Source organism: Canis aureus, chromosome 6 (assembly GCF_053574225.1).
Source record: "Canis aureus isolate CA01 chromosome 6, VMU_Caureus_v.1.0, whole genome shotgun sequence".
Taxonomy (NCBI): domain Eukaryota; kingdom Metazoa; phylum Chordata; class Mammalia; order Carnivora; family Canidae; genus Canis; species Canis aureus.
In genome coordinates, this window is record NC_135616.1 from 79,100,001 (window position 1) to 79,112,696 (window position 12,696).

At 59.0% G+C, this 12,696-nt stretch overlaps 2 protein-coding genes across 2 annotated transcripts in view; one reads left to right on the forward strand and one right to left on the reverse strand.

Moving 5' to 3' along the window:
• Positions 1 to 12,696, reverse strand: part of TMEM9 (transmembrane protein 9) — a 185,265-nt gene that overhangs the window by 46,703 nt on the left and 125,866 nt on the right. The gene's annotated exons all lie outside the window — the stretch shown is intronic.
• The window catches only part of IGFN1 (immunoglobulin like and fibronectin type III domain containing 1), a 34,276-nt gene continuing 24,604 nt past the window's right edge, over positions 3,025 to 12,696 (forward strand). Inside the window, 8 exon segments of the mRNA XM_077899738.1 lie at positions 3,025 to 3,142; positions 5,097 to 5,179; positions 7,785 to 7,893; positions 8,999 to 9,138; positions 10,074 to 10,173; positions 11,455 to 11,499; positions 11,744 to 11,789; positions 12,333 to 12,504. Of these exon segments, the coding sequence (XP_077755864.1) occupies positions 3,025 to 3,142; positions 5,097 to 5,179; positions 7,785 to 7,893; positions 8,999 to 9,138; positions 10,074 to 10,173; positions 11,455 to 11,499; positions 11,744 to 11,789; positions 12,333 to 12,504 (813 nt within the window).

Consider the following 12,696-nt stretch of genomic DNA (forward strand, 5'->3'; position numbering starts at 1 on the left):
TGTGTGTCTCTCATAAATAAATAAATAAAATCTTAAAAAAAAAAGTACCAGAAGGCTCAAAAATTGCAAGTGGTTGGGCCCTTCTCAACGTCTGAGAAGCCCTGGTCTATCTTTTGAAGATAAGAGGTTCATGGTCAAAGGAATGCAGCCATGAAAGCTGCAAAGTGTTAGATTATATTTAATTTTTAAAGTTCTGAATTGCTGGGCCAGGAGGCAGAAGTGTGATGGCGTCAGAGGGCCTGCTTGACATTCCTACCCGGTCATTTACTAGCTGTGTGACTCTGACGCTGGTGTCGGGCCGTTCTTAGACTCGGCTTACTTATCTGTAAAATGGACATAATAAGGATCTACATCCTAGAGCTGTTATGTGGCTAAACAAAACAACCCATATAATGATGTCACGCAGGATCTCGGGACCCCATGTGTGCTGTAATTTGCTGTGATTCGATGACAGCAGACGGTGTCTCTGTAACACAGAGGCAGCTGTATGAAAACGCAGCCTGAGGAAGCAGAGCAGGTTCGCCTCCGCGAGCAGGACTTGTTTATTCGCCTCCTCACCATCTGACTGATAGCTCAGCGAAGCCGCTTTCTGGAATGACTTGGCAATTGGGACTTCTCCCCAGTTCACCGCCTTTTGACAGGTCACGCTCCTCTCCATTAACAACAGTAATGTGTGGACCTACCCTGCCTCCCTCCTTTGCAGAGAGGAGCCCTGAGGCCGGGAGAGAAGCCCATCTCCGGAAAGGAGGGAGGTAGAGTAGATCCACAGATTGCTAGTCGTGAGGACTGCAGATTTAAGAGTTAATACAAAGACCTAGAAGAATGTCTGACACATAGCAAGAGCTCTGTAAGAGTCCAGTACTGCTGTTGGCATTGTGTTGTTGCTAGATGCTCTCAAAGGTCCTGTCCAGCTCTGATCTTCTGGAAGGTTCTGCATGACCCCAGTAGACCAATGCCCATTGTGGCCTAAGGCCTCCTGGAAACTGGAGCGGGGACTCCTCCTGCTGTCTGTTCCCTGGGGGTCCAGAGGGCCCTCTTCTGTGACCCTCAGGTCTGCAGGGTCTCCTGGGCTCGACCCTTTCAGATGAGAGGCTTAGCTCCTGACACACATTGCTCTGATGATGAAAGCTGGCTTTGCAAGCATGAAATTGCCCTTTGGGTCTCTAAGATCTTCGTTTCCACAGGGCACATTTGCTACCTGCAGGTGCATGAGAAAGACATGAACTAAGGCTGACCCGTAGGCTGGGCTAGAGGCAGGAAGGCTTGAGGGCCAGGCAGGCAGCCGTGCAGGGGTGGCGGCGGCGGGGGGGGGGGGGGGGGGGAGGGGGGGGGCGGTGTCTGAGAGTTGCTGACAAAAGGGCAGCACTGAGTGTACCCCAGGGAGGCTGCTGTGAAGCACAGGGAACGGTACTGTGGGTCCCCACCCCACTCTCTCAGTTCCATCTTCCTGGGCCAGGACTGGGAAATAGATTCTTGGGCCCTAGCTCTAAGCTCAGAAATGGGTCAAAATTCCTGAAGTCGTCCCCACACGGCAGCAGGCAGCCTTCTACCTTTTCAGAGAGTCCAGCTCTGTCAGTGACATTGTGTGTGTGTCTTTGAGCAGAACCATGCCCTCCCAATCCATCTACCTGGACCTCCGTGGGAACAAGAGAGGACATGGTCCCATGGAGAAAGTCTTCAGGGACACTTGTCCAGCTGAAGCAGAGCTGTTTTGCACACAAACACATAGAGGCCGTAGCAGTCTGTAAATGAATTCAGATTCTCTCCCGAGTCACATGAAATTACCCTGCTTTCCAAGTATGCAAGGCCTTGCCATGGAACCCACTCAGCAAGTCACAGGGCTCTAGAAGATTCAGATTGGCCAGGATCTCATGGATCATCCCACCCGACCCATGCATACCATGGGGAGTAAGGGGGCCCCTAGAGGGAGGCCTGTATGGGGCCCAAGCCTCTTTGCTCCTGCCATACAATAATGCATTTCCCTCTTGTGGAGACAAGGAAGCAATCACAAATTGTGATCATTTCACTACCCAAAGTCGTTGAGCCCTTCCCATAAGTCACTGTAAAAGAATGAATATGCACAAATCCTGCATATTCATGACATGGATATTCCCTTAATAACGAAGGCCCAAATTCATCCCTGTATCTCCCAAAGAAAAAGTCTATGAGAAGGTATAATAAGGTCACATCATGGAGAGACGTAGTGTGAACATTTTACCACTGGATAAAATCTGGGCCCTGGGGAAGATCACTGGGGAACAGAAAACTACCGACGGCCTGAGTGGTAGGTAGCCAGAAAATTCCCTCAAGGGGCTGTCTCGTCACCCCCTTTGTTACCTGCTTCCAATCACAAGAAGCAACACCAGTGTCTGACCTAGGATCTTTCATACCATTGAGGATTCTCACCTTCAGGCAGATGGCTAAACATGCCCGGCACAGCTATATATTATTGGGCATTCCATTTCATAAAGCATAAAGGATTAAAAAAAAAACAGAGGATAGAAGATGAATGAAAGCGCTTTGACCCATTTTTGTTGCTTGGAGTCCTGAAATTTCCATCTTATTGCAATGAGAGGGATGCAAGGATGGTACAAAGCAGAGCAGGGAGGCATGACGACTGTGGTCTTCTCGCCATCCCCAGGCCTCAGGGAAGAAACTACCAGCTACCTGGAGGGCCATGGAGGCACCTAATATGCTGAAGGGCTGTGTATGGGCCATGTTCCCAACCTCCCTCTTCCCCTCCTGGGACGCTGGAGCATTGTGGCTCAGAAGGCCCCCTGGAGCCCAGGGCCCCTATCATCAGAAAGAACACCTTGGCTTTATTGGACCAGGCTCCTGGGAGCTGAACTCCTGCCTCCCACTTCCACTCTCCCCCATTCCTTTCTACCTGCACCAGAGGGAGTTTCTAAAACTGCAAACTGGATCCTGTCTCTCTTTCAACTTAAACAAACCTCAATAGCCCTTAGGACAGAGATCAAAATTCTCCAACGGCTTCTCAAGCCCACCTGTCCACACGCTCCGCTCATGGCCTCCCGCCCCAGGGCTCCCAGCTCCAGCTCTACCGGCCCTCTACTGGTTCCCTCGGAGCACATGCTGCAGTTTGTAGAACTGGCTAATCGGCCCGCGTCTGACCCGTTAGACTGTAAGCTCCACGAGAAGGAGGCCTGGTCCTTTGCTTCCCTTCCTTTATGTTCCCAGCGCCTAACACAGTGCCAGACCCAGGACCCGACACAGGGTAGGCGTTCAACACACACTTACTGAATAAATGAAACACCAGCCTCTGACACCTAGGGTGAGAGACACACAGGGGAACACACAAATAGATGCACACGCGCACACACACCCACACTTGTGCATGCACACACCCCAGAGTGGAAGGGGTCAAACACCTCCCTTCTCAGAACACATGCGGAGGTGGCTCCGACACAACTGGCAGTGTGCTCGTGTGCTAATGAGTCCGTGTAAGTACCCAGGGGTCTCCCTTTGAAGCCGACCGGGTGACCTTCTCATCTCATCTCCTGAGTTTTGCTTCCCCTTCACTCTCCTTAAGAAAACCTATTAGCAGCTATCCTGTCCCCACTTCCCATCTTCCATCCACACGTCCTCAAAAACCCAACCATCTGCCGAGCCCCCGCCCCCCTTTCTATCCCGAGAAAGCTCACCTTCCCCAAGAAGGCCTCCTGGCTGCACGGCTTCCAGGGTCTCCTCCTGCCCCACTCTAGCAGGAGAGTGCACCCCCACAGTAGAGCCTTTGGGATCTTGCTCTTCTGTGTGGTTCCCAAAACCTGTTGCCTGTACACTGCTGCTCTGAGTTGTGATTCCCAAGAGGGCAGTGGCTTTATGTATTTGTGTGACTTATGATGTCAAGGGTCTCAAGGGATCAGCTTAGCTGCAAAATTAGGGCTTTGGATGAAGTACCCCATCACTGCTAAAAAGGGTCATCTAAATGAGGCGATGTGGAACAAACTTAACCACGCCACTAGTTAAGAGCTCCCAGCTTTGCAAACCGAGGAGTTGGATGAGGTAATGTCACAGGACCCTTCCATCTCTGACCTCCTCAGAGGCTAGGGCATTAACCGCCGCCGAGGGGGGCTGTCCTGCCAAGCCTGGGCTGGAGCAGGAGGCGGGAGGCGGGCAGTGGGAGGGGCCGAGGAGCCTGGGGAGTCCGCGGTGACCTACATCTGCTCCCGGCACTGCCCGTCCACCAGCAGTCCATTCAGAGCCCCCGGCAGTGTGCAGCAGCGGGAACAGGGAGGAGGGAGCACTCAGGAGGCTGGACGTGGGCAGGGCACCCAGGTAAGTGGGCACCGTGCACCCAGCTACCCACCCAGGGCAGAGCAGGGCAGAAGGAGAGATGCGGGAATGCTCTCTAACCTTTCTACTCAGGAAGGGGCAGCGGTGGGCATGAGGCACAGCCCCATGGGTGCACGCACAGTACCCTCTAAATGACTCCAGGATATTTGGAAGAGACAATTTCAGCAAGTCCTGTCCAGCGTTCTGTCCTGGCTCGGGTCTTCCAGGCACAGTTTGGCTTAGTGTGTGGAAGGATGACCAGGTTAGACACCTGGCTAGCCGTCCAGAATAAGGACCTCTGGCCTGGGACTTGTTCCATCTTGATTAATAACCTGGTCAAAGCAGTTGAGACAAACCCCACTCGGCTCTTCCTGCCTCAACCCTACCAGTTTGGAAGGGGGGGGCAGCAGCTGCCCGGAGGGGCAGGTGGGGCGGGGGCTGGGGGCCTGGGGGCCTGGGGAGACGGGGACCACTGCCCGGGGCGCCAGGGCCCAGAGTCGTGACGGGACAGGCTGAGTGAGGACGCGACTGCTGTTTGATGCTGAGAAAAATTGGGATTTCTTCTCAAAAGAGGGAAGGAACCATGAGGAGAGAATTCACTTCCTTCCCACTCCCTCTGATGGAAACCACATCCCCCTACCCTCCAACCCTCCAACCCTCCAACCCAGCCCATCTCTCACCCCACTGGTCACTAACCTTGCCCCGGATCTGGCTTCCTGAAGAGAGCAGAGATCTGGGGGTCAAGGTGGCTTCACATCAGGCCCCTAAATTCCTGTCTGGAGTGCTTCTCTGTCCCTTCTCAGCTGGGGCCTGTGGACACAAGGGGGGGGAGCAGCGGGGTGGGCAGTGCGCTTCAGGAGTGGGGGGGCAGGCGGGGCGCCTGAGAGCCACGAGGCTGGGAGGACGACCAAGGGGACAGCCAGGTGTCGGGCTAAGTTCCAAGTCACTGCAGGTGCCCAGGACCTGCGGGGGGTGGGACGCAGGCTCCTGCAGGCCCCCCCCCCCACAGGCTCCCACGGACCTCGAAGCCCCCCGCAGTCCCTGCGGACTCCAGAGCCCCCGCAGGCCTTCTGCAGACCCCCGGCAGGCTCCCGTGGACCCCAGAGCACCACCGCAGGCCCCCGCAGGCCCCCGCAGACCCGCAGCACCCCCCCGCAGCCCTCCCACAGGCCCCGCAGGCTCCCACGCCCCAGCAGCCCCCGCAGTCCCCCCGGACCCCGCAGTCCCCTGTAGGCCCCCTCACAGGCCCCAGCAGCCCTCTGCTGATCCTGCAGCCCCCCCACAGCCCTCCCACAGGTCCTGCAGGCCTCCGCGGCTCCCGCAGTCCCCCCACATCCCCCGCAGACCCCCGTAGGCCCCCTCACAGGCCCCAGCAGCCCTCCACTGATCCTGTAGCCCCCCCACAGGCCTCCGCAGCCCCCCCGCGGCCCCTGCAGGCCCCCTCACAGAGCCCCGTAGCCCCCCGTAGGCCCCCTCACAGGCCCCAGCAGCCTTCCGCTGATCCTGCAGCCCTCCCACAGGCCCCCCGCAGCCCCCCACGGACCCTGCAGCCCCCTGTAGGCCCCCACGCAGGCCCCCGCAGTCCCCTCCACCTCCCTCCAGCCCCCTGCAGCCCTCCGCAGTCTCCGCAGCCCTCCGCAGCCCCCCCCCCCGCAACTCCCGCCAGCCCCCCGCAGGCCCCGCCGCAGTCCCCTCCAGCTCCCTCCAGCCCCCTGCAACCCTTCGCAGCCCCCTCCAGCCCCCCGCGGGCCCCCTCCGCAGCCCTCCGCAGCCCCTCCCGCAGCCCCCTCCAGCCCCCCGCAGCCCCTCGCAGGCCTCCGCAGCCCCCCGGCAGTCCCCTCCAGCCCCCTCCAGCCCCCCGCAGCCCCCCGCAGGCCCCGCGCAGCCCCCTCCAGCCCCCCCGCAGCCCCCTCCAGCCCCCTCCAGCCTCCTCCAGCCCCCCGCAGCCCCCCCGCAGCCTCCGCAGCCCCCCGCGGGCCCCCCCGCAGCCCCCCGCAGCCCCCCGCGGGCCCCCACCCGCGTGGTCAGCTGCCGTCTGCGGGTGGGGGCTCCCCGTGGCCACCCCCGCCGCCGCCGCCGCGCAGCCCGCCGGGTGACCGCCCCAGAACGCGGCTGGCGCGCCTGGCATTCCAGTGCCCGGGGCGGCCGTGGGGGCCACCTGGGGCGGGCGGTGGGGCGGGCGGTGGCAGCGGGTGGGCGGTTGTGAAACCCGTGGGTGGGGGCAGGTGCTCTCCCGTGACCCCGTCCGGAACACGAGGCTCCCGGGCAGCCAACCCGGCCTCAAAATGGAAGCCGCTGGCCTTGGGCCCGCGCAGGATGGGCCCGGGATGCAGGCGCGGGGCACAGGCGCAGGCCCTGCGCTCACCTGACGCCGTAACTCACGGGCCGCCCGAGGGGCAGATGGATTTATGAGGCGCCTGCCAGGCCGCGCAGACAGCGGGGAGCAGCCAGCGAGGGGATTTCCCCAGACCTGGTGATAGAAGGGTCCCAGTTGGTTGCGGCGGGGGCAGAGCCTGCGGGGCGCTGCTGGGCAGCCCCGAGCTGGGGCAGAGCCAAGGCCCCACACATCCCTGGAAAGCCGCCCCCCGCCCCCCGGGAGGCCGCTGCACATGGCTGAGCATCAACTGAAGTCTGGGGAGGCTGAGCCCCAGCCGCCGGGGTGCCCTGGGGCCCGGGGACCCCCCAAAGGCCACCACCCGCACAGGTGGCAGGTTCGGCCCGGGGGCTCGGTGACCCGGGAAGGGTGCAAGCGGGCACCCGCCCACCCTGCCCTGTGTCCCGGAAGCCGGCTTTGCCCCTCGTGACTCGAAGGACGCCGATCAGTGCTGCGGGTGGGGTTAGGCGGCTGCGCCCAGCTCCCCTGCCAGAGACGGGCCGGGCACCCACGGGGCGGGCGTGGCAGGAAGAGCGGCCTGCACCTCCCTCAGCCGTTCTGTCTCTGTCCCCAGGAGATCAGCCGCGGCGCCCAGTAACGGAGGAGGCACCTGCACCATGGCAGGTGAGAGACGAGCTGACCCCCTCCCTGCCCTCGTCCCTCCCTGGCGCTTCCAATGCGAGGAGGGGGGTGGGCGAGGGAAGGAGGAGGCTCAGAGATTTGCAGAACTCACCCATATCTTTGTTTTTACCAGTCGTAACTGTGGGTTTTACCTTGTTTTCCTAAATGAAGCGTGCACAGCCCCCCACGGAGCCCCTTCCCATTCTCCTTTCTCCAGCTTGACCGCGGTGACGCTGCCAGGCCCTGGGAGCCCCCTGCCTACTGCCCAGGGGCTCCATTCACACTGCCTGATTCCACTAGAAAGTCGCAAAGCCCTGCTCACGGGCAGAAGCTCTGAGACACAATCCTGCCCAGTGGTGGGATAGTGAGGGGGGGGGGCCCACGTTCCTTGGGTGCATGTGCGTCAGGGCTCCATTGTGTTCAAGGGCCATCCTTGAGGAAGAGTAGGGAGGGCTCATCTCGCTTTCCCCCACCGTCTCCAGGGAAGCCCGCCAAGAAGTCTTCCCTTCATGGGGTGAGCATCCGGCAGCTGGTGGACGAGATCCCCGAAGGCTGCAGCACACCAGACTTCCAGCAGAAGCCCGTCCCCATGGCGCTGCAGGAGGGTGAGCCCCGGGAGGGCAGCTGCTGAGGGTGTCACAGCCTGCCTCCCAGCCCCCACGCCCAGCACCAGGCCACACCGTGTCTCCCTCTGTTTGGGGGGTGCCTGCCTGTGCGGGTCCCCAGAAGGTCCAGGGACATGAGGGGCAGAACGGGCGTGGGGAGTGAAGATGTACTATGATATGCTGAAGCAAGAAAGATCCGGGAACCAGGGTGGGCGATGCGAACTGGGGAGCAGGAGAGGTGGTGGTGTTCCCTCGCCCCCTCCTCTCTCCCAGCCTCTGAGCAGCCGCTGTAGACACTGTTAAAATGAGGTTCATTTGGGCCGCGTGAGAAAAGTGCCCAGGAAAGTAATGGGAGCAAAGGCCTCTGGGGGAAGGAGTGAGAATTGGGCATTCTTTCCCCATCACGGGTTCCTACAGTACCTTTCAGTTGACGTCATCCTGGTATAAAAGAAAGCACGGCGCCTTATTTTTCTAAGTCTGACTCTATGTCCCCACTCAACGAGGTCATGAGAGATTGTCTGTCATCACTGGGAAGGGCCCTTGGGTCTTAACTGCGCTGCTCCCAGTGGAGGGGTTCCTGGTGGGAGCCCAAGAGATTCCCGAGGGTAGGCAGCTCCAGCCTTCCATGCCAAAGATGGGGCTTGGGCTCTTTTGTGAGGCCAGAACCCTGTGTCTCAGGATCATCCCGCCTCGAGGGTAGACATGGGACCCCCCCCCCCCCGGCAAAGGTGCATCCCCTTCCCAGTCTTCGGAGAGTCCTTTAGACTTCTCCCTCACCCACTTGCAGAGAAACACACTCTTCCACCCCAAGCCCTGCCTGCCTCTCCTTCCACCATGGGCAGTCCAGCCGCATCTTGGCCTCAAGGAGCCCATACTCCGCGATGTAGAGACCAGGTGGGGATTTGTCTTTGGGTGCTTGATAACTGCTGCTCGCCGCCTGGCATCTTACGAGTCCTTCAGTCAGGGCACCATGGCCTGTCACCCTTCTTGGAATGGACAGTTGGAATGCCTAGAGCCGTGAAAACAACACATTAAAGCCTCAGTAAAGCATACGGTTGGGCCTGCCCAAGCCGCCAATCCTTTGACCGCCTTTTTCCTACCACAGGGAAAAATGCCATCCTTCGGGCCGTGGTGTGCGGGGAGCCCAGACCGGAGGTTCACTGGGAGAGCACCCAAGGGGCCCTCAGCAACTCCAGCAAGTACCAGATCTCCTCCGCCCCTGGCAGCAAGGAGCACGTGCTACAGGTCAGATCTGCAGCTCTCCCCCGACCCAGGTCTCCGTGTCTCTCCCTGTCCCCTTGAAGGTCCCCTTGGCGGCCTCCAACGGCCCAGAGCAGTAGGAGATGTTCCCAGTTGGGGTTGAGTGCACTCAGCAATGTCCTGTGGCTCCAGGTGCCCGAGCCAGGGGTGGGCCTGGCGGGCGCGCAGGTACCTCTGCTGACAACCTGACAGGTGGAGAGGCTGGAGCTTACGGACTCAAGCTCTGGAGTCTGATTTCTGGCATAGGAAGCCACCTTGGCCCTGGAAAGTTCCTTCCTTCGTACTCCGTACTCATCTGTTACATGGGGGAGAACAACAGTACTCGCTTTACGGTGTCATGAATATGAGAAGTTTATGTAGAGTGTCCAGCCAGCGCCTGCGCTCTAGTGAGCTCTCCGTCCATGCTGGCCGGTGTTGGCAATAGTTAGAGCTACCGGTCACTGAGCACCTACTATGTGCTGGGCCTGGTCCTCGGACTAAACATTTGACAGAGATTATATGATTACTCCTGACCATCCACTTCTTTTCGAGTCATCATTACCCCCACCTTATAAGGAGCTAAGGTTCAGAGAGGTTAGGTAATTTCCCCGAGGTCCCCTAGCCCATAACACATGGCAGAGAGGATATGCAGGCCCAGGCCCATCTGACCTGAAAAAGCCAGCTCTTTCTGCTACATCCCGTTGCCTCTGCTGTTGAAGAGCCGCCCCACCCAGCATTGTCCCACTACCTGCCAATGGTACACCTGCTCTCTGTCATGATCCAGTTTTTTGTTTTGGGGTCTGACTTTCTTGACGAAGACCGTGAGCTCTACAAGGAGAGGGCTGCGTCTTACTCATCTGGATAAACCTCTCGCCGTGTTTTAGCAAGTGGAGGAAGGGGGGGGTGCTAGTCCTGTTCCCCTGGCCTTGGCCCCCCTGCAGATCAACAAGCTGACGGGTGAGGACACAGACCTGTACCGCTGTACCGCAGTGAACGTGTACGGAGAGGCCACGTGCGCCACCAGGCTCCTGGTCATCGAAGGTGGGCTCGTCCCCCTGCCGTCCTCCTGTCTCATCGCTGCTTGGGGTGCTGACCCTGGCTTTCTCCTCAGAGAGCCCTCAGAGGCCCCAGAGGCTGGGCAGCCGGTGAGGTGAAAGGAGAGAGGGACAGCAAGGCTGCTGTCCTACCCGGTGCCAGGGCCCTTGGCTTCAGCCACTTACATGCCAACTCTGCATGTGGTTTAAAAGCCGCACACTCAGCAGATGCCCCGCTGCAGATGCTCTGAATGATATTCTCTTAACCCCGTGGAATGAGGGCAGGACCTGGAGCTTGGTTTCTGGTCCTGAACCTTCTGCTAACTGCTTCAGTGGGCTTCGTTTTCTTCTCTGGGCCCCGGTTTCTCCAAGGTACAAAGGATACTTGGTACAGGCCCCCGTGGGAGGGGGCAGACAGGTCGTAGGAAGGCCAGATCCTTTCCCAGACATGTGTGGGGCGGGGGTTGTTTGTCTGTTTTGGCCTGCACCGTGTTTCCAGATTTTAAATTAATTGTTGACATACGATAACAGGAAGGTACACGTCTCTTGAGAAAAGCAAATCTAGTCCTTCAATTGGTTATGCTTTTGCCCACAAGTAACAGAAAACCCTACTACGAATAGCCCAGGAAATAAAGACACTTGGTTATGTCACATGATAAGAGTCCTATGTTGGAGTCCAAGGCTCAAGCTGCAGCTCAGGGCTGTCACGGGACAGCCAGGCTCTTCCTGTCCCACCGCGCTGCCACCTGAAGACGTTGGCTCGTAGCCTCACGGTCATAAGATGGCTGTTGCAGATCCAAACTGAATCCACCTGCAAGGGGGGGGGGGAGAAGGGGAAATAGGTGGCCCCAGGTACATCTGGACCTTTTACCAAGAAAGCAAAAGCTTTCCCAGAAACTCCTTGGAGACTTGCGCTTACATCTCATTGGCCAGACCATGTCACACAGCCACTCCTGGTGGCAAGGGAAGCTGGGAAGGCAAGTACCAGCCAGCTACGGTCACGGCGCTCATTCTGCTACCCCCTGCCCTGCAGACCTGTCAGCGGGCCCCCTCCGCGTGCAATGATAACCAGGTCAGCTCCACCTTGGTCATGCTAGGGCTCTGGGTATCGAAGCCTGTGATGCACAGACCCTCCGCCCTGCTCATCGCTCTTGCTGAGCTCTTGCCCTTGTGGACAGTCGGGCGGACCGGGCCCTGGCACTCAGCTGGTTCTCAGGAAGGCCATCAGTGTGTCTCACTTCTCTCCCTATCTGTCCACATGAATTCCCTCCTCCTCCCGATGGTCCAGTTGGCTTTCGGAAGAGTCGGAAGAGGCACAAGGAAACCCAGGAGGGTAGGTGGAAGGGTTGCCAGACATCTTCTTGGGCTTTGGGGAATGGGCTACTCCTCGCCTGGGGCTCCCTACTTGACCAAGCCCCTACCAGCACCTTATGGATCATTACCAGTCCACAGCTTGGTTGTCAGCCATGGTCCACAGCGCCTCCAATTGCCCCACCCCCACTGCTGCAGAAAAGCCCTGCATTAGCCCGCTGGAATCCCACCCTGGGCTTGGGGCCTCATTCCTGCTCTTTTTCTAGACTTCAAGAAGGAGCTGTTGGACTGCCGAAGTCTCCTGAAGAGGAGGTGGGTCTGGGCCTGTCCAGGAGTAGGGCTGAAGGGTCCCCAGCTACATCCATAAACCAGCGGGGCTCAGCTCTCCTGTCCACCGGCTAGGAAGCTAGACTGCAGGTAGCCAAGGGGAGGAAGGAAGAGAGCTGACCTGGTGGTTCTGTTGCCTTTAAGCTCTATGTCCTTGAATTAATCATCTCTCCTCTCTGGGTGGAAATTTACTCATATGTAAAATGGGGTGCTCCACCTGGACGATGATTTTTTTTACAGTGTTAAACTAACAGAATAATCTGCACACCATCCTTCTCAAAAATCCACAATACAAGGTATTAGGAGCAGAGTTTTTCCTCTGGAAGTTTGCACTGTGGGGTGAAGGCGACCCCTGCCCATCTCTGGATCCATCGTGTCCCAACAGTGGTCAGTCCCAGAGCCCAGCACCCCCGTCCCTTTCTTCTAGTGCAGAAGCTCCCCACAGCCTCTTTGGCTGGGGGGTGCCGGGCCCAAGGGACCAGCCCCTGGGGCTCCCCTGGCCTCTGACCTGCCCACCCTACTCCCCAGGGCCCCGCCTCCCAAGAAGAAGGTGGACCTGCAGCAGGTGTGGCAGCTTCTGATGACGGCCGACCGCAAGGACTACGAGCGGATCTGCCTGAAGTACGGCATCGTGGACTACCGGGGCATGCTGCGCAAGCTGCAGGAGATGCGCAAGGAGCATGAGGACAAGGTGGCAAAGGTACCCTGGCCCGGGCCGCAGCCCTGGAGCGCGGCCTAGCTCGGGGCCTGCCCTCGTCCAGCTCCCGTGCTGTGTGTGGCCGAGGACCCAGGCCCTCCAGTCAACGTTTTGGCTTTGAAATCTGGCTCAGATACTTACTAACCCCTGGGGCATTGGGGAAGTTACGGCCTCCCCATCTTGGTCTCCTTGTCT